This window comes from Chroicocephalus ridibundus, chromosome 14 (assembly GCF_963924245.1).
Source record: "Chroicocephalus ridibundus chromosome 14, bChrRid1.1, whole genome shotgun sequence".
Taxonomy (NCBI): Eukaryota; Metazoa; Chordata; class Aves; order Charadriiformes; family Laridae; genus Chroicocephalus; species Chroicocephalus ridibundus.
Window position 1 is genome coordinate 5044407 of NC_086297.1, and position 22064 is coordinate 5066470.

Genomic DNA, 22064 nt, shown 5'->3' on the forward strand with positions numbered 1-22064 from the left:
GACACACCAGTCCTCTTTTTTGTCTTCTTAACGTGTTTGGTTAAAACCTCTTTCCTTATCCAGCCTCTTATATCATTTGAGTAGCTATAAGAGATACTGATGGTTTAGCTATTTTGCCAACTTCACTTTCACTGTTACTCCTCTCCACTCCTAGGCACCTCTGTCCCTCCTGAAAATATCTTCACAAAGTACCTGAAGGTAATTGCAGAAGAGCAAAACCCATTGCTTGGTTCAGAAGCTCCACAAGGATCAGTGGGTTTTGCTCTTCTGCAATTCCCTTCATCTATTTTTTAAGCAAATGGCCTAAACTCAGGTAATGGTAGACACTCAAAAACTGGTTTTACTGATCTTTAAGATTAGCAATGTATGTCTCACTGGCTGTATGCTATCCACCCAAAACAAACCACCCAGCCTTGCTCATCTTTGCACATTACTGCAATGAATCCCTAAGCAGGTACAAATGGGTACTAGAGCAAAACTTAATCAAAAGCCAAAGCAAACATAATGTGTAGGGGAAAGAAAAAACTTCTGTAGAGTCAAAAGAGTTTCAGACGCTCCCTCTGTATTACCTGATTTCAGCAAGTAGCTTCTAAAATATTGGAAGCTACTAATTTGTGCAACACCATAGCTCTCACAAGACAACACTGTATCCTCTTCTAGTTAGAACCTTACCCCTCCACACAGGCAGCAGGAATCATAGAATCATTTAGGTTGGAAAAGACCTTTTAAATACCTCCAGGGATGGTGACTCAACCACTTCCCTGGGCAGCCTGTTCCAATGTTTGACAACCCTTTCAGTGAAGAATTTTTTCCTCATATCCATCCTAAACCTCCCCTGGCGCAACTTGAGGCCATCTCCTCTTGTCCCATGGCCCGTTCCTTGGGGGACGAGACCGACCCCCCCGGTTACCCCCTCCTTTCAGGGAGCTGTAGGGAGCAAGAAGGTCTCCCCTCAGCCCCCTTCTCTCCAGGCTGAACACCCCCAGCTCCCTCAGCCGCTCCTCACCAGACTTGTGCTCCAGACCCCTCACCAGCTCCGTTGCCCTTCTCTGGACACGCTCCAGCACCTCAACATCCCTCCTGTAGTGAGGGGCCCAAAACTGGACACAGTATTCGAGGTGGGGCCTCACCAGTGCTGAGTACCGGGGGACGATCACTCCCCCATACGCTGGATCGTGTGCTGTAAGCACACAGAGGAGTGGAACACCCACTCCCCAATTTCACAAGCCCTGAGTAGCCTAAGGAGGGCTACTTTCTGTACTGCACTTCCGAAGCCCATCAAAACTTGTGTGGATGCTAAATAATAGCAATATCAACACCCTCTCAGTTTTATAATTCAACATTTGTATGGATAGCAGTAGAGCCACAGCAGATGAGTGCAGAAAGCTCACTCCATCTGGACGTAAAAGAAGAGGAATCTCAAGCAGGCCTATTTGCAGGCAGCGCTCCTTCCGTAAAGGATGCGGAGGGAGGCCTGTAAGTTATCTACAGAATGCATAATATCACAATCAAAATGACTAAGAAGAAGAAAAAAAACCCAGGAAGCTCACAGAAGACTTTCTTACGTGAGGAGACAACGAAGAACCTGTGATCCCTCCCTGGAAAACTGAAACGGCAGCACAGAACAAGCCTCAGCTACCGACGCCCACGCTGAAGCCCATCGCTGGGGACGGCTCCTCCGGCCACAGGCCAACGCTACCCGCCCGCCGACCGGGACCGACCGGGACCGACCGGGACCGGCCGCGCCGCTCCCCGCCGCCGCCGCCTCGCTCGCGGGCCCGAGGCGCCCACGCGGTTCCGCCCCGCACGCGGCCGCGATGCCCCTGCGCGGGCCAACCTGTAGCGGCGGGAAGGAGTCACGTGGCGGCGCTAGGACCCGGCGCCCCCGCTCTGGCGTGGGAGGGGCGAGCGGCCGCCGACCTGCCGCGCCGGGCGCTCGGCGGGGCGTAGACGGGCGGGGCGGCGGTCCGGCGCGCGCGCGGGCATCCTCACGCCGAGGCGCGGGACGTGACTCAGGTACCGCGGCGGGGTCGTCGTGCGTGGTGCTGCGGGGCGCCCGGCGGGCGCGCGGGGGCGAAGGCCACGGGGAACGCGGGTGGGTCCGGAGCCGGGCGGGGCCAGGGGCGCATCTCTGCGTGGGGCTACCCGGGCCGGGGGACGCGCTCGAGCGCGGCGCCGGCGGCGTGGCTTCATCCCTGTGCCAGAGGCTGCGCAGGGCGCCGGGGGGCAGTGGTCACGGCGCGGGCTGCCCTCGCCCCCCTGGGCGCCGCCTCACGCCGGGCGGCGGGGCACCCCCCCGCCGCCCCCCGCCTGCTGGGTTTATCCCCGCGCACGGGGCCAGGCGGGCGCGTTTCTTCCTCGGGAGCCCCGCGCTGCGGTTCGCGTCGCCCGGCGTCCCGGCCGCCGTCGGCCCGATAGCGCTGTCCGGGCGCCGAGCGGTGCTGTCGGCAGAGCCCCGCTCCGGCTGCGAGCGCTGTCCCCGGCTTCCCCTTTCGGCGGCCGGTCACGCCGAGGCGCGCGATGCCACCGGCCCCAGCGCACGTACGGTGCCACGCCGGTGGCTCGTGAGGCACCCGCCAGCTCGGGCTCTGTTCCCGCCATCGCCGGCCTCAGCCCGGTGCCGGGGGTCTCCGCGCCCAGCCCCGCTTCCGCGGTCCCTTCGCTGCCGCTCACCGTTCGCGTGGGTGTCGAGCCCCGGCGGGAGAGAGGTCCGGAGTTCCCGTTGCCACAGCGGGGACGGCTTGGATCCGCCAGAGCGAGCGACGCGCGGTCTGAGGGACCGTGCCCTCATCGGGACATCGCCGCGGCCCCGGGCGCCAACGCCGTTAACTCGGTTCCGCGATCGCGCCGAGGAGGGTGAGGCGCCGGGACGCGGCATCGCGCGGCGGGCCCTCGGGGCTGCCTGAGCACCGGCGGAGCCGTCTCGGCCCCGTGCCCGCCCCGGAGCGCCGGGCGGGCGGCCGGCCCTGGCCGTTGGCGGCGCCGCCACCGCCACTATTGTTCTGCCGACCCCGCGCCCCCCTCCCCCCGCGGGGCCGTCGCGGCCCCCCGGCCTGGGCGGGGGAAGAGCCCTGTATTGCCCGCTCCCGACCCGCGCGGAGGGGTCTCCGGCTTTGCCTTACTCGGAACGGTTCTGTGGAGAAAGGAAAAAGCGCACAAGGGTGTGGGTGAATTGCAGGGATACAACTTCCTCACCGGCGCAGACCGTTAGCACCGGTTGTGGAAACACGCTCTTCCTCAGCGGGTTTGCGTGCTTTTTGCGTAAAGCAGTTGGAAAACCGTTTGGTTCAGGATGTCACAGCGTGAAGTCATGTACGGTTTTGCAATATTTATTTCAGAGGGAGTGGTAGTTTGTTAAGGTGTGGCAGTCGGCAGTTTAAAAATGTAAACCAGAATCTGTGAGTGCCGTACACCTGTTGTGGTTCAGTCCGACCTGTAACTCAAGGTAAATTACAAGAATACTAAGTTGACATTTTTAAGTTGTGAGTGAAGTGGGAATTCGCGTATCTGGATGTATGACACCATGTGACGCAGCTGCACTGTCTGAGGTGATTGTATAAAATGACACCCCTCAGGCAGATCTTTTCCCGCTATATTCAGCTACGTGTGCTAACCTCGCTTGAGACACCGCGCACATCCATGCAAGCACTTTTTGTAGCAGGGTGGTTCCATGCTATTCCGCAAAAATAAGCACGTCTGTCCATCTGGTGACAGGACCAGACCCTTAATTAATATTCATCTAGCTTTTTGATTTTATACTAGACAAAATAAAGACACTTTTCTACTATAAACAATTGACAAGAATTTCTATTTTTCTAAAGCTCCAACACATTGCAAAGCCACCAGAGCTGCAGGGCTGAAATTAATTTTCATGATACATGAAGGATGAATTGTAAGTATTCAACTGAAGTTTGGATTCTGCAACTTCTATTTTTGAAAGCATATGGAAAGCAGCCAGATAATTCAAGTGCAACTGAAGGCATGTTTGTCACTTTTTCTGGGCAGACAGAAAGGGCATATGCTGTCTAGTCTTAAGGTGCCGCTGTGATGCTGACATTAATGCATTTATCATAATGGATGTGGTGTAAAAAAAACCTGTAGGCTTTAGAAAAATAAGTCCAATTCTCCAGAAACTGGGCATCTGATACAGAGATAATAACTAGGGAGAGGTGGACGATGCTATTGTTATAGAACTAGTATATTTGTTTCGAAGGTGGGACCTGAGAAGATTGAACTGTTAGTTGCTGTTGTATTTGTAATTAAAGAAAATATTTTTCCAAGTATTTATCTCAAGATTAAAAGAGCTGTTTCTTGTTAAGAAGAAAGCCACAATAATACTTCTTCTTTAAATGTGAAGTTAGCATGCAGAGCTCTGACTTATTCTTTTGCTTCTGGCCCAGTTTAAGTTAGGGGTACTTATTGGTAACACATTCATTAAGTAAAAGTTAAAAAAAAAAAACAACACAAGAAACCAAAACAATAATGTAATCTGATTTTCCCAGATAATGTAAAGAACAAGGTTCTAACACTTTCATCATATAAATAAAAACATAAGCACAACTTCCCCTGTAGAGCACTTTACCCAGATAATGGAATCCACGCTGGTTAGTAGTATTTGCCACACATAAAATTGCAGTGTGAATTTAGTGTGTCATTGCAGTCTGATAGTAACTTGTGATGGATGTTACTTACTGTAGTGTAGCAGCGAACGCTAAACTGGTTTGAGGGTAAGTGGGGACTGGAGATTGATTAACAGTAAGTGAGGGTTTGGAACATCACCTACAGCTACAGACAGCACAGAATTACTGTATGGTTTATCCTAGGAGTTTTGAGAGATAGATGAGAGATTGGTGAGAGCTGGTAAACCCTTAAGAGATGCAGATGCAGTGGAGCCGGTAAACTGTGATAAAACGGAGGAGGCCAAAATGGGAGAGTGAAAGTCACCGCAGGGCCTTGCGGGGAGGATGGGCGGTCAGGGCAGGCATTGCTAAATACGGTAATGATTTTGTAGGGAACAGGAGTTTGCAGCAGCCTTTGGAAATGAATGTGTAGTTCAGTTGGCTGATATTTAAGCAGGTAAGCCACAAGAAATGTACTTCTGTGTCATACCAGAGGCCCATCAAAATGGCTTGTATGAAGTACCTAGGAACAAGTTGCAATAAATAAAATTTGAATTGAAGATGGATGCATTAGTGCTTTAGAGCACCAGGAGAGAGCTAAAGTCATGCTGAAAAGGCAGATGTCAGTGATGTCAGTGCAAAGGATAGTTGCTTTATATGTAGAGGGCTATAACCAGGGTCTGGAGGATATTAGAATAAAATTATTTTTGCAGGGGTCATTTCCTGCAAAATTTCAGTAGAGTTGGTTAGTCTTAGGATTCTTCACTCGAAACCAAGGATAACATACATCTTTTGTTTAGTCTGCTTAGATTTTAATACCGTGGGGCAAATATAGGAGGTTTATGACTCCTGTTAACACAGTATTGAGCGCTCTGTGCTTTTCAGTGTATCCATACTCCCAACACCCTGTGAAGACAGGATCGTTGTCCTCTTCATTCCACAGATAAGAAACTGAAGGAGGATCTCTACATTGCTCAGCTTAGACCGTCTTCCTCGTTTTGTAATTGTACCGTTCTCAACCTAGTGGGGTTCCAGACCGAATTCCAATCTGAACTGGGTTCCCTACATGAAAGTTCATGTTTTATTTTTGATACCATTATTTATTTCTATCCTAGGAATTCCAAGGCTGGGTAGGTTTCTGCCATATGTACCATATATAGGTCAGCCTACGTACTCACAAATGTCCTTCCTACCCATACTGCAGATCATGAAGTACTGCTACGTGGCCAATAAGGGTATTAGCTAAACACCGATATTAGATTCTTGCAACTTCTAGCTGCTCCTTTTTGTAATACAGATGCTCTCCTTTTGTATACGCTACACCGTCACACCAAACACACCACCCACAATGCTACCTACAATCACCTAATATTTCCTCCTAACCGATCCTGTATTAGTCTCCATGGCAACAGGAAGATAATCTCAGGAGCATGAATCCCCACAGATTTAACTACATTTGCTCCCTTTGTTTTACACGTTACCAAAGCAAGAACCCATTTATAATAGGAGGAATCCGGAATAAATACTGACGATACTATCATGTCTGTTGTGGACACATGGAAGCTGAGCTGCAGCCCGTTAAATGCAATCCTTTGTCTCTGAACAGGGCTGAGCCAGCAAAAGCAGAAAGCAAAGCAAACTCTTGGAATATTTACGCAGTAGCCTCCTGTCTTAGAGGCTTTGGCAGCGTCCCGGTGCTGAAGCAAAACTATAAGAAAAATGTTGCCCGTGCAGACGCAGCGGGAGCACCTCACACGGGCACCTCCCCGCCGCGGCCTCGGCCGTCCTTGTGTGGTGGATGCGTCTGGCCGGGTCGCGGGGGTTGCAGGGAGAGGGTGAAGAGCATCTTCTGCTGCGCTGACAGGGACGGGCCTCAGTTAGTTCTGGTTAATGCTCTTGTAACTGGGGCGTGTTAACAGTCGGTCGGTAGAGGGACCAAACCAGATGAACAAGATTGATGTATGCGCGTGCGTATGTAGATCAATCTTAAAAGGATGGCGTTAGGAGGTCCAGTGTGTTGGTTTATGGCGATTTTTAGCCAAACACGGTAATGGACATGACATAAAGAAGAGTTAAATGGATGTTTCGGTTTCCCCATAGGCTTATTTTGTGAAGCGCTGGGCGTAGGCCTGGGCCCGCCAGCCCGGCTGTGCCCCTGCAGCAGAGCACGGGCCGCCGTGGAGACCCGCGGTTCCTCCCGGGGCGGGCGCGGGCCGGGGCGGAGGCGCCGGGCTCCCACCTCCCGGCAGCCGACAGCGCTGCGGGCGCGCGGCCTCGGCCCCGCCCGCGCCGGGCCGCTGGGCGGGCAGCCCGCGCGCAGCCTCTGCTGCAGTGGCGGCGGCCGCCCCGCCCACCCGCCCGGTCACGTCCCGCACGTCTCAGTGCGGCGGCCGCCGGCGCGCGCGCGCGCCCTGCTAGGGTGGCTCGCGCCGCCGCACGTCACCGCGGTGGGGTCACGCGGGGCCGCGGCGAGCGGGCCCCTGCCCTGGGCCACCGCCGGCGGGACGGGACGGGACGGGACGGGACGGGACGGGCGCGGCCCCGGGCGGCGCCCGCCCGGAGGGTCGCGGCGCGGCGGTAGCCGGGCTCGCCTCCGGGCCGCGTGTGCCTCGGTCTCGGTTCGCCGGTGCGGAGTTCCCTCCCCGGCCCCGCCGGAGAAACTGGGCGACGCTCGGACGGTTCTCTCTTGAAGAAGGAAGCGCGCGGCCGAGGAGCTTTGGGCGGCGATTCGTCTGTGACGCCGCCTGCCGTGGCGGGGCGCAGGCTGTCGGGGCCCAGCTCCGCGGGTCTCGGGGGTCTGCCCCGACGGCACCTCTGCTGTGGGCTCCGCGAGGGCGCAGCCTCGGCGGGGGCTGCCCCGAGCACCATGAGCCGATTCTTCCTGGGGCTGGGTACTTCGGTCCGGCACTGTGTGAGCAGTCTGGAGGAACTGACGATTCCTATTTTTCAAGAAAACGTGCTCACCTGTTATTACTGACTTTGTGTTGCCGCTAGATGGTTAATACAAATGAATAAAAATTAGCCAACTCTTCCCCCAGGATTTTAAACATTCACTCCAAATGAAACGTTCTGGCAATTTGGAAGTAGTGGGAGCGACGATTCCTCCTGCCCCTGAACTCTGTCATCTTATTCATGTTCTTTATACACTTGAGCTGAGATACTTGAATCAGCGTTTTCCCCGTTATCATTCATATTACAGAGCTGCCAGTGTCATGAAGGATTACACTTTGTGCACCTACTCTGTACTGTCTGGTTATTGCTTTAAAAAAAATAACAGTCCCTTTTTTGAAGAATGCTTTGTACCTTGTATCATACAGAAGTTATTGGGAAAAACCGTTTTGAAGGGTGGACAGATCCCGGTGTCATGATGGTTGGCAGAGATGCATCTTAAAACTTCCATTTAGTGCCCCAAAGCCTGGTGCAGAAATTTCCCAGTCTAACGAGCTGTGCATTTGTACACACGGCAGCCAGTGAATCATCCCTCTGCAGCATGAGGCACCTAGATGCCTACTTTTATTGAGGTATTCTGTTTCACTTATCATTTAATCATTTTAGGTTCTAGTTGTATGGACTTAAGACAAATTGCTCTCTATTTATATTTGATTTCCAGAAAACAAGACCTGAAGTCGGTAGTACGAGGCTTACTGTCCTTGTACAGCCCAGGGTAGTAGAACAGCTATAGTCATGGCCGGGTTCATTTCTGCATCCCGTATGTAAAGTTGTGTCTTCCAAGAAGTGGGAGTGCTGGTCTGAATGCCATAGTAAGTACGTTCATACGGGCCTATTAACAAGCGTGCACTGGGTGCTTAGCTGTCTGGATGAGCCTGCATCAGCTAGATGGCTGTGCCATACGTAGTCTGGTTCTGAAATGGAGCTGTAAGAACCACCTCATTCCCAAGGCACAGCAGTCACCACGCAGACCTACACGTCTGAAAGCAGAAGCCTTCTTTAGCGATGAACATCCCTGCGGTGCAGCTGTGCCTGCGCTCCCCTTTTAAATACTGTCGGAGAGACACATTGACCCAACAGGAGCAATCAATTGCATTTAAAAGAAATGGGCAGGTTTTGGACATCTACAATTTAACTTATAACTTGTTTGAAGCTCACTCTAACATTTTCAAGACTTCTATAATATGCAGACCCTGCAAAGCCCTACCTGCTGTGATGCAGTACCTCCCTGCACTCCTCACGTACGGGGACACTATCTGCCCTTTCAGCGTCTCGCCTCCCCCCGCCCTTTTAAAACTTTGCAGCATTACTGTCTAGTACATAACATTCTTACGAAAAAAGATTTCATTTTTTAGATGCACAGGTGCTTGTGGCTGCTATGGAAGATGTGAAAGATAAGATTCATCAAATAAAATATTAAAAAATTTTACCGATAATGTAGTAACAACAATGGAAAGTATTTAAAGTTATTTGCTTCAGGCAGACAGGGATACTGAGCATCGCTCCCGTCATCCACAAAAACTGCCTGTGCAGATTTTCGTTGCAGTTTAGCTTAGGTACGTCCTTGATGCATGAAAACAGATAGCTCATCAGAAGTTCAAAGGGATTTGTCCATCTTTTCAAAATATCGGTGGATCAGGGCTGTATTGCTGTTCTCAGTAGGGAACAAAGAGCCCGGGTGACTTGTACGCTGTCACACAGAACACTGGCAATGCACCGGGATTTCGCATCCAGGTCTCCTAAGGGAATAGTCCAGGAGCTTCATATAACAAGGTGCTATAGCAAAAGTCCCGCAGACTTTAATGCAGTAGTTATTACATATTTGTGAGAGTCAGATACACCCCTGAACTGCTGTAATGGATTCAGTTTTTCTGTGAAACAATGATGTTGTTGAAATCCAGTTTTGGCTTTGAGAGCTGTTCATTTAAAACTCTTTTTTTTGTATTTTTTTTGCATGCTTCATAAGGACTAAACCCGAACAAGGATCAGTTAAAATTGCACTGCATCTTCAAAATTTGTATTTAAAATACGCCCATATCTTATTTGTAACTTTAACTGTAGTGCAATTTCTGCCTGTTTTGGTTTGATAATTTTCCCAGTGTCTATAGACTGTCATTTCTTTTTGTTTCTTAGGGAACACTCTTGAGCTTCGTCATGGGAGCTGTAGTAGCTGATGATGGACCATCTGGTGTTAAAGCCCCCGATGGAGGCTGGGGCTGGGCTGTCCTTTTCGGCTGTTTTATCATCACAGGATTCTCCTACGCCTTTCCTAAGGCAGTTAGTGTCTTCTTTAAAGAACTTATCCGGGAATTTGGCATTGGATATAGTGACACTGCATGGATTTCCTCCATTCTCTTGGCCATGCTTTATGGAACAGGTAGGTAGTTCTCTGTTTTTGAAACAGTATCGTGTCATACGATGATGTTTGTAAATCATAAAGCCATTAACAGCATGAGTCATGATTGCATATCATTACTGGTGTGCAAATAAGGCATTCCAAAGAAGAATTACTATTAAGCACATAAATCCAAAAGTTATTTAAGCACATCCAGCTTGCATATAAAATTATGTCTGTAACTTGGTAGCTACTATGAAAAATAAAAAATGAAAAATAAAAATTGCATGGCACTCTGAAGATGACTGTAGAGGCAAGAACACTCTTCGGATTGGCCTGACAGTATGGACAAAGTACGGAAAGATTCACAGAATCACTGAGGTTGGAAAAGACCTTTATCGAGTCCGACCGTAAACCTAACGTGGCCAAGTCCACCCAAGAAACGCAAACTGACATAAAATCGATTGCAAAAATTGGTTTACCTTAGCAACTGTAACTTCTCTTCTCGCCCAGGTCCGCTCTGTAGCGTATGTGTCAATCGCTTTGGCTGTCGCCCTGTCATGCTGGTGGGTGGCCTTTTTGCCTCCCTGGGGATGGTGATAGCCTCCTTCTGCACCAGCATTGTTCAGATCTACCTGACTGCAGGGGTGATTACTGGTGAGTAGTATGCACCGTTGAAAATGAGTTAGCTAATGTCTTAGCTTTGGGTTGAAGTTTTGTATAAGTGACAAATATCTAAATTATCAGGATCGTCCAAATGGGCTTTTATAAAGATGGCAGATAAATGTGGAATTAAACTGTTGTTTATTTTTTTACGAACGTGAATTTTTCTGGTATGTTTAATAGCTGCTGCTGTAATCGGTGAAGGGTAACCATAGAGTACAAGAATATTATGCGGGTGGAACGCTTTGACAAATGTTATCTTAGAATTCTTTTATCCATTTGAAATAAAACTCTTTTCTCTGAAGTCATGAGTCAGAAAAACTGTAATTAGAATTTTTTAACATTGATATTGTAGGCAAGTATTAATTTTTATGTACCATCTGTTGCAGGTTTGGGTCTGGCACTAAACTTTCAGCCTTCGCTGATCATGTTAAACCGTTACTTTGACAAACGCCGTCCCTTAGCCAACGGGCTATCCGCCGCCGGGAGTCCGGTGTTTCTTTGTGCTCTCTCGCCGCTGGGGCAGATACTACAACACGAGTATGGCTGGAGAGGAGGATTCCTTATACTGGGCGGGATGCTGCTCAACTGCTGTGTATGTGGAGCATTAATGAGACCTTTGGAGCCACCCAAAAAGTCTGAAGCTACCAAAGAACCAGCTGAGAAGAAAGCAAAGAAGAAACTTCTGGATTTCAGTGTGTTTAAAGACGGTGGTTTTGTAATCTACACGCTAGCGGCATCTATCATGGTGCTAGGCCTCTTTGTTCCCCCAGTTTTTGTTGTGAGTTACGCCAAGGATTTAGGGTATCAAGACACCAAAGCAGCTTTTCTTCTGACTATTCTGGGATTCATTGATATCTTTGCTCGGCCTATTTGTGGAATGGTAGCTGGTCTTAAATGGGTTAGACCACGCTGTGTCTACCTCTTCAGTTTTGCTATGATTTTCAATGGCTTTACAGATCTCATGGGTTCTATGTCTGTTGATTATGCTGGCCTGGTGGTCTTTTGCATTTTCTTTGGCATTTCGTATGGAATGGTAGGTGCTCTTCAGTTTGAAGTTCTCATGGCTATTGTTGGTACTCAGAAGTTTTCCAGTGCGATTGGTTTAGTGCTCCTGGCAGAAGCTATGGCTGTTCTTATCGGTCCACCATCAGCGGGTAAGTACTGCCTTCCGTTCAGAATCCAAAAACATTTGCATTACGTCAACTTACACAAATTGTATGAGAAGGGAGCAGAGGAATAGACAACATGAGTCACTCGAGAAGTGCGTATTGTGCTAGTGTTGCATATGCTTCAATGACTTTCAGCAGTTACAATCTGAGACAGTTCAAGACAGGGTGGGATAAATCTTTTCCTTGGATCTATTTCAAGATTGGTTGAATTGCCATCTGGAGATGATGCTCTTTCTTCACTGAAAGCCTACACTGGACCTCTTATTAGTAGACAGCTAATATTGTATGAGTCGAGTTTTACACACACTGTGAAGTTCAGACCTCTTTGGAGTTGGGATTCGGAATATGAAACCTGTCAATTTTCTTTGGGAAGTACTAGGATAGATTCTCTATACCCATGGTAGCTTTGGAGGAGGAAAGAAAACAACAGGAGGAGGAGGGAAAAAAATAATCTTACCAGGAGGACTATAAAACTGGATTGTTTTAAGGAAGTTAGACTGCTTCTGTTGGATGGGTCTCACAACCCAAGAATAAGGGGACATTACAAAATAATTCAAATTCATTAAGTTGAATTCAAAATTGCAGATTAATTACTAATCAAAGAACATAAATTTTACAGACCCTGAACTGAAAAAACCCACAACCCAGCAGTTCACTGCCGTAAAATGTTTACTGTTTATACCAGACACTAAAAGCATCTTTATTGTGCTCCATATAGCACTAAAGTATCTTTAGTGTGACGGAACTCCTCAGGGAAAAAACAGCACTAGGCACAGCTTCCTTTGATCTCGAGGTTTGGAGAGGCGCGTCTTTCACATCCTCCCCTCTTGCTCTTTCACTTCCACCTCACTCCTAAAGCATCAGCATCAGCCAGTTACTCCAGACCAACTATTGAACAAGATTTGCATTTTAAGCAGACAGCGCACCGCGTGTGTAGGCAAGGAAATGAGACAGGGAGTGAGAGGCCGCTGATGATAGAGACGCGTGCCACGGATGCACACATGCGGGTCTGAAACACACGGTACTTGGCTCTGCTCTGGCATAGGAAGGCAAGGCTGGTTGTACTCCAGCGGAGTTGCACGACCCTGTGCGTGCAGGGAAGTATGTGTTTCGGGATGTGACGTAACAGCAGTGAACACTAAACTGAGCTGAAATTATTGAGAAATATTTTGTTATAAACTTGTTAAAATGCTATTTCAAGAACCTTGGTTAGGTAGTCATGGTTCTTCTAGACAGTCATTTCAGTGGTGTAAAAAAACAGAAAAAAATTCATTGCAAGATAGTAACTTTTGTTAATTACCTGTAATGTGGTATTTTTTCAGGAAAACTCTTGGATGCAACAGGAAGATACATGTTTGTTTTTATTATTGCTGGAATTGAAGTTACCACCTCGGCACTTGTATTGGCCTTGGGAAATTTCTTCTGCATTAAGAAAAAATCAGAAGAACCACATACAAAAGAAGAAGCAGCAGAAAGAGAGGAATTAAACAAATCTGAAGACAAAGCTCCTGAAGATGCCAAGGTGGACTCTATTGAAGTGGAGCAGTTTCTGAAAGATGAGCCTGAAAAAAATGGGGAAGTTGTAACTAACCCAGAAACATGTGTGTGAGCATGACAGGAACCCAACAAAGTGTTTAGAAAAGAAAGATTTTCAACACTATTTATTTTAGAAATAGAACTAGTTTAGGGCTGGGCCATCTGCTTTATTAACTGGAGGCCGTTTAGCTCATCAGGTCTCTCTGGAAGCTGATGAGCTAGACAACCTTTTATCGGAAAATTAGCTTTATCAGTAAAAGGTGGAGTATTGTGGCTATACTTTTTATGTAAACTAAAAAGCTTTTATAAACACAAGTAGAGTCTTGCTATGCATCACCAGAAACTGCTCACTTGGAAGAGATATAGGAAGAATATTTTTTAAGAAAAGTGGAATTATATGTACGTTTTCAGACAATAGTGGTGAAATCGCTGTGTTGTGCGGCTAAATATAATTTCCCTTTCTGTTTGCTTTGTGAAGGGGAAAGAGTTTGAGATGGAGAAAAATCTCAGGAACTTAAAGGTCTCCATTAGGTTTTTGAATTTCTTACTTTTTTAGATTTTTAGATTAGTTGGCTCAGCCCTAATTTAATTTTGATAATATCTGTTACTTTGATTTATGTAAATGTATTTCTGAGTTTTGTCTAAACCTGTAATCTTTGTCATTATCATCTGGAAATACTGTTATGTGTATGGCACATTACAGACGCTACCCTCCGCAGATCACGCAAGCGGTATTCCGAGGTAGTACTAAAAGAAAATAAAATGAGCAGAATCGATCCTGGCACACCATAAGCAAACAAAGTCAGCCTACTTTTACATACCCAGTTTTCAGTACAGTTTCCCTGCAGCGTTGAAAAATACCACAAGTAACATGGAGGAGACAGATATTAGGTTTAGTACTAAAGAGTCTTCTGAAGGACTGCCCATTTGGTCTATAAAAGAAACAGTGTAAGTTTCCAGATGACCTATAAAATAGAGCGGGGAGACTTAGGGAAGGGACTGCACTATTTTGAAACACGTCAGCCACCCTTCAAATGCAACATGGGAAGGTCCTAAGTTTTTTTGGTTTTTTTTTTTCCATTTACCCCACTTCCTTATCCTTTTGCTTCATCTATGGACGTTCAAGGTGCCATTCTTGCTGGTTGAGGAAACATGAAAGAACTGTTGATCGCATTTGTGACGGCAAAGCCTCAGGACCAATCGAGAATGGGGCCGGCTCCGCTACTCATTGCACAAACAGAACAGGGAGTCTCTGGCCAGTCTTTAAATCTTCTCTGACATTGGGACGGGGGAAGGAGGAGAACGAGAAACAGATCAGACAAGGCATCGATGGCACATTTGAAGAAACGTGGGAAGGGAAAAGATTCATTGTGAGGACGCTGAATACAAAAGGAAGGAAGGTATTCTAGATATTTTTGTTCCCACCAAACACATTCAAGAAATGCAATCTTTTACACGAAATGCTACTGCAAACCACCTTTCAGATATGGTTATAAAAAGCTCTCTAGGCTTTGTGACTGCAGCACAGTCTTCAAAGCAGACTAATTGTAACAGATTCAGTTTTCTTCTTGGTAGCAAAGGAATACTGGCTTTCCGGTGCCAAAATTGTTCCACTTAATAACTGCAAACTTAAAAAAACCCCAGACTGAAAGACCCTAATCCCTTAAAACCATGCATCCCTTTTAAAAATAGCATCATTAGTTGTTTCATACTTGACCACTTTAGCAGAAAGGTACAGTGAATCCAACAAAGTGCCAAAACCACGAACCATTCCCTAATGGAGCGATCTTAGATACCAGCTTCCATTCTGGTAGTTTCAAAATGGTTTTGCATTGTTAGGACAACGTTGCACAGAAATTGAAAAGTCAGGATAATGATTTTTTTTTTTTTTAAATGATTTTAAAAAGAAATGGATGCTGCATTGAATAAACCGTTTATTTTTATATCGTATATAGCGCATTACTTTAAAACCTTTTATTAATTTAGTGGCAGGAATTGCGCTGGCACGTCCTCGTTGTAAGAACTTAGCCACCGAACTCAGCTCCAGTCAGTCCCTGGAACACAACACTGCTGGCTCCAGAGGCCGCCGTGCGAGACGGCAAGAGGAAAATGGAATCCACAGATCAGTTTATGATATCCCTGGCAGCTGCTTCAGATGATACGTGAAAACCCGATATAGCTTTCAGGTTGGAGTTCCCTGTTCCGTTTCAAAAAGCAAAAACTAGAAACCTTCCCAAAGGTCAATTCAGATTCTCAAATAGCCGTTTTTGTCTTACTGTGGGTTTTGATCACCAGATTTCTTTGCTAAACGATGCTATCCTGTTATCACAGAACTAAATGGTTATTCCTTTGACCTCAGGTTTTGACACAATTTTAATTTTCTGAACATTCTGCAAATTGTCTAGACTGTAACATCTCGAAAATTTGGGTTTATCATACTGACTTTCCAGACTATGTTTCATTTTCTATACATAATACCTTTAGGGTTACGCTGGAAACAAGAAGTGTTGTTACAATTTTATGTGATTGGGGCAGAAGTTTTTAAGATACGGGAAACACATTTTAACAAGACACCATAAATAATTTCTGAAGTAAATCTAGTGTTCACAGAATGTGCCTCGTTGGCCTATGCAAGTTCTTTTCCTGGACTCAAAGGTGAACTGCTCTGCGTAGGACGGGCAGTGCTCGTGTGCCATTTTCAGCATGGATCTAGCACTGGATTGCAGTATTCCTGAGAGCAGGAGATGCGCACTGCACGAGAGAGGCCAAGTCACAGGGCTGTGAGAAATAAAGGTGGGAATTTCATTTGCTAAGGAGTTTCACACAGGCTGTCAAATCTTTTACCTTTTTCATTATTGACAAGAAGCATCAACGCAGGGATGAGAAACTCCTAATGGAGATCTCTGAGCAATATCAAAACTGACAGGCTTGAGAGTACCGCTGAGTTCTGGAGCCAGTTACGCTCCCTGCTTCCATTCCGTCCCGTTCGGGTGTGTGCCAGCCCCTCCAGTCCTCTTTCCCTCAGCTGCCTTTATCTCCTTGGAAAGAGATGGACTCTTCCTCCACGCGTGCCAGAGCCCTGGCCTGGGCCACTGCGGGACAGCATGCCGGGCTGTGCCGAGGCGTACCCCCGGCTGCTCCTGCGGACGTGGTCACAAAGGCTGTACCTCGAGCTCCTCTTTTACAGACGGCAGCAAGTCCTTAGGTGCTCAGCGCTGTCTCAGAACACCAGCTAGAAAATGTTACATAGAGAAGGCGAGGGTTGTATTGGAACCCTTTCTCTCGGCAAGAGTAGCCTGGCTCCTTATTAATTTAACTCTGCTTACTGTCAATTCACCAGGAATTGCTTTTAAACCCCTCTAGGTATTTTGGTACAGTATTTCTTTAATCTCAACACCACTGAGATCCCCTAAGAGCAGTTTGTGAGATGTGCTCTTTCATACGTTTTGAGGATGCGCGTGGCCAGAGCCATAAAGCATTGCTAAGGAGACGGTAACTGCCCAGCGCCGCAAGCACAACAGTTCCGTGCAACATCTACCTCGACGAACCTTTCTTCAAGCTTCATCTCATTAAAGTCTTGTGATTTGAAAAAAGAAAAGGGATGAAAAGGAGAAAGGGAAGGCAGGTAATTATACAACTAAACTGCCAAGCATCCCAAAGACAACGTTACAATTTACTCTTGCATCACACACTATCGGAACAAATGTAATTTCTTTAGACATATAGTTCATTAATCTATTTACGAAGTCTGTGAGGGAAACAAAAACACAAGTGCAAAAAATCCAAGTATAATACTATAAACCAGTTGAAAGATAGTTTCCATAGATTATGTCTCTGAAACTAATGAATGGTCTTTTAGTGTACAGGCTGGCATAGTTTTTAAAGCTTTTTAGATCTTTGTACATTGTATAAATTGTGTAATATAGGATTTATGGTTAAAATATTTTATGTTTGATCATGTAATGGATCTTAGGCCATTAATTTCCTAATGCAAGGAGAGAGCGTGTGTATAAATGCCTGTAACACACAGAGACTATATAGAGGTGTACATGTGTGTGCATATATATATATGTATGTATCAATCTATATCTATATCAAACATGGCAAATACCCACTAGAGCAGAACAGAGACAGTTTGGCTGTTTACTGGACAACGAGCAATGCAGAGTTAAAACTCTTTTCTTCTTCCTCCTATAAAAAGATACGTTTGCTTTTTTAAAATTTCTAAACAAAATATCTTGTAGCTATTTGGGGCATAGAAGATTTCAGTGGAACTAAAAATCTGAAAGTGATGCAGCTACCACAATCTCTAGGTTTTATTTTTCTCCAGTCCTTAAATACGTTACAGCAAATCTTTACCCGTACCTGCTGCTAAAGCAGCCCGTTCCCTAAAGCTGAGACTTGAGACGCTACGAAGGTATGATGTGAAGGACTGGACAGATCTTGTGCTTGTTAATATTAAATTCCATCCAAACAAACGTGTTAGACAATGTAAAAATCATTCTCTAAAAAGAAATTAAAACATTCGCCTAGCCAAGCAATCGAACTCCAAAATGAAAACCCCAGATTCATTCCGGTGTGCGCCTTTGCTACATCCCAAAGAAAAGCTTTGGTAGGCAATGGTGACCAGAGGGCTTTCAGGAGAACGCAAACTCTTCCATGTTACAGCGGTAAGTACTGGCTCGGGTACGTGTGTCTGCGTGTCTTTAGGCTAATGGGAGTACACTTCAGCTTTGTGCAAGTCAGATAACTTTGTTTCTTGTTAACGCACTTTAATGTAACGTGTACATTTACAGTTAAGATTTTTTTTTATGCTTTTCTAGTAAACTGTTGCAAATGTAGTGAATAAATATTTATTTGGTTGTCAAAAATTGCGGGTGTGAGGAAATAAGCTTAGAAAAACCAACTTTAACACCCAGATTTGGAAATTGGGCGTCATTTGGGCTTGCTGCAATGGCTAAGCGGAAGCAGAATGCTCAGAGAGAGGAAAGTAGGAGGCGACACCGAGCTGACGGGCAGCCAGAAGGTCACCTGGGCAAGGGGACTGGCTTTGCCATGACTCACAGTTTGCCAGTTCCAACGCAGAAACGGGCTCCTGTCGTCAATGATCCTGAAGACTATTTTAAAGCATCAACTAATTTAAAATAATAGCTATTAATTTTGTGGTGGTCCATATAGAAATTACCGTTCTTGTCCTCTGAAGAGCGCTCCAGGTTTTGATTGCAGGTAGTTTTGTGAACTGCTATGACATATAAAGCCCTAAATATTTTAAGCACTGACTTGCCAGCAAGCGGTCTTTATCGTCAAGTGATAGAACTTGACGATAGAACTTGAAAGTTCTTAAGAAAACATAGTTTAAGAATATATTTATGGTGGGGTTTTTTTGGATCCTGCGGTGCCCCAGCTACAACTGGCTCCTCAAGGTATAATTCTCAAGGATATACCCAAGTGAATCAAAATTACAGTTTCTTCAATTTAACAAGAGCTACATTTTGCTATCTAGAAGCTGTCCAGGAGGCTCACACCTACTTGTGCCTAATTCTAAGTATCGCTGCTGAGAAATTCTGGAGAGATCTCTAAGCTCAGCTTCAAAAGTTTCTCTGTTATTTACACTGAAAAGATTGTAGGTCTAGTTTACATAAAACTCTACGTTTGAATAAACATACCATTACCTTTTTTATGCTAGTAAAACATTGGTAAAACTTAAGGTGTAATCAAATGCTTTGCTATCCCGCTGGCCAGATCGAGCCATGTGCTGCTGCAGAAGGAACGTTACCGGGTGGACCGAAATGACAGAATTTGTTAGCGTGCAGTCAGCATATCCTTGTGACAGAAAACCAAAGAGTTTATCTTTGCTTCTGTTACTCTCCGAGTCCAAAAGGACGGACTCAGGCCATTAACTGTGGAGGAAAACTGGCACGACCCAAGTCGCACAGCTGTTGTTCCCTGATGCTGGACCTGTTATAGGAAGGTGACCCACCAATATCTGAAGAGCAAACACCTTTACAACAGCAAAGGCACTGCGTGTGAGAAGCAACGGCTTTGGAATGTATTATTGTAGCAGCTTTCTCCATGCCTCTGGAATAGAACTCAGTTTTGTGCCAGTAGGAAAAAGGCCCATCTACTGCAAAAGTCAGGACTCTTAAAAGTATCTTGCTGGTGACCCAGTCTGCGAGATCAGCCGTCCTGCATCTGTCTGAAGAAGTACAGAAAGTTAGAGGCAGACAGAGTGAAAAGCTACTTACCCGTCGAGTTAGATGCTGTTTGTTCCTTGACTGATCTCGACACCTGCTTCATCATCTCAGCAATATTCCAGCTGGCAACTTCCCTCGTTACCTTTAGATGAATGCTTCGGAGCAGTAAGCAATGAGGATAGCTCTTGCTCTTCTGACCCTTCATCTACTACTGTTTCAGCAGTTTAAAGCCTTTCACTGGAAAACTCTGAATCCAATGAAGAAGCCTATCTAGATTTTAGTATTTAAAATTCTTAAATAGCAAAAGACTTTTCAGTCTTGCTGAAAAATATGGCTTAAGATCCAGTGGTTGACAATGTCAGACAAACTTAAAATACAATTTCTTAGCAGTGAGAGCAGAGAAACGTTTGCTGTTTGGGGTCTTTTAAGAAAAAAATCTGCACACAACCTCAAAATACTGTGAATTGCTGGTGTATCCCTTCCTTAAGGATTACGGGAAATACCAGAAGCTGCACTGCCTTTGTGCCTTGCAGCTCTGAACCAGGCCGAGGACTGTAATTAAACTAAATGGTTTGTCTGGTTATGAGTCGTGGATTTTTCTTCCTAGTGCATAATGTACCAAACCAGTTCCTGTTTTGTTCCGCATCCCATCCCACCCCACCTCAGGTATACTGGATTGGTCACAGCAAAGACGCGGAAGACTAGGGCTTAATGCTTTAGGCTGATATATACAATTTTGTGTTTTCCCACGTTCCTATTTGTCCATTACACTTATATTTCTCAGACTTGCATCTTATCTATGCATTTTGAGTCAAGAATTTTCCCAAAATGCCAAGAACAAAAACCACTATCTTAAAAAATTTTTTTTTCGTTCGACTGTGTATTTTTGTAGATCATGTATATACAGAACTCATCTGATTTTCTGCTGTCCCTCTGCCTGCAGCATGCAATGGTTTCGTCAAAAGAACCAAAGCATACTAGTCTTAAGATTAAGCAGGAAAAAAAACACCAATGGCTGAGAAAAAGTCATAAAGTGTTCCTCCTGTGCAAATATTTGCTGATAAAGTTAGTAGGATTTTGTTGTCAGACAGATTCTTACTGAAGACCAGGCCTCTAAGCACCCTCCTGGTACCAAACCACTCAACGATGCAAACCGAGCACACAAGTTCCTACAATCACTTAAATCTCGACGTGTACGTGTAATTCCGGTACTTGTCCCTTGAATGAACCAGAGGGAAGTGTACTGTATTCTTTAACAGCAAAACTTTTTTATTCTTGACCTGTCTCATCCAGTGAATTTTAGGAGCTACTTTGCTGTAGGATTGATAAATTCACGGTGGATTACACTTCCTCACAACTGGATTCAATCTAGATTTCTGACCAGATGGCTCAGCCCTATTAAAGAAACATCAGCATTGCTTGTTTTCACTTAGTGTTTTGTATACATGAAGCGCTGCTTTTGTAAAGCAAAAGTTAAAGAACAAAATAAATACCTTTTTATTTCATTATTTTACAAAGTGAAAATAAATACCCTTGAAACAAACATGTACGCTCTAGCCAGTGATCTACTTACAAATCTCTAAACTCATTGTAAAGATTCTTGTCGGGAAATTCAATTTCTGAAAGTGTTGCCTCTGACATTTGACAGAGGAGCTGCCACTCAGAAGTTTGTAACTTGGGGAGAGAAAGACAACAAATAGCTGTGCTTGTGATGTTTTTCCCCATCGGAGAATGAAGGATGTCTCCGAGTTCTACATGCTCTTCCTCCAAGGGAGATTTTGAGTACTTTTATGAAGTTAACGTGGAATATATGGACCCCTTCAATGCTTTTATTTAATAGCTGTCTTAAAGCCTATGATTTATTTTAAATTGTTTTCATGGTACTTGTACTGCAAAGAATTCAAGGACTCTGTAACCATCAAGATTATGCAAAACAGCTGCACAGGTGCCATTTTTCCACATAAAAGCACACAGCCAGTTCTAAATAAAAACTGTGAGGATAAATTAAGTATCTTCCCAATTTTTAAAGACCTGCTAATCAGAAACACAGAGGATTCCTGAAGGTGCGTTTGCCCTCGGATTATGAATAGACTTCTGAGAATTACATAGCAAAAGCCAGGACTTTTATTACACAGGGCACTGCGGGTAGAGCTCAGTATTCTTCTGGCTTCTGTCCTACCTCCCAGAACTGCGCAAGTCTCAACAGCAATTCTCTTCCCATACTTCCTATCAATACAATGGATTACTGACAAGAGAAAGCATTTGTAAAAGACTTCTGGAAAAGCAGCAACATTCAAACAAAACCATTTACCTTTCCAGAGACAAAAGACATGCTTTCTGTGAGCAAAGCAATGAATGCCTTCTCTTTCTTCCTGTACGCCCTAACTGCTGCATTCTGACCGTGACTACCAAAATCCTTCAGTGAAAATTTTAGTACCACAACAATGTCTTCAAATGTTTGCAACTGACAACGTTCTTTGTAGGTACAGAGACTCCTTAAAAAAAAAAAAAATCAAAAAAAAAAAGAAAGAAGAAAGAAGTTAAGAAGTTACACCAAGTAAAGAGTAAGGATTCATTTTAAGTAAGTTACACCAAA

General features: G+C 45.5%; 1 protein-coding gene across 2 annotated transcripts; it reads left to right on the top strand.

Moving 5' to 3' along the window:
* The first annotated feature begins 1890 nt into the window (after positions 1–1890).
* Positions 1891–20816, top strand: SLC16A3 (solute carrier family 16 member 3). Of its 2 annotated transcripts, none has more exons than XM_063351925.1 (5): positions 1891–2016; positions 9702–9945; positions 10417–10560; positions 10956–11723; positions 13061–20816. In XM_063351925.1, the coding sequence occupies exons 2-5, from the start codon at positions 9723–9725 to the stop codon at positions 13345–13347; spliced, it is 1422 nt and encodes a 473-aa protein (XP_063207995.1). In that variant the 5' UTR covers positions 1891–2016; positions 9702–9722; the 3' UTR covers positions 13348–20816. The 2 variants fall into 2 exon arrangements, with proteins under 2 accessions (XP_063207995.1, XP_063207994.1); XM_063351924.1 differs by lacking the exon at positions 1891–2016 and adding an exon at positions 8253–8380.
* Positions 20817–22064: the final 1248 nt, after the last annotated feature.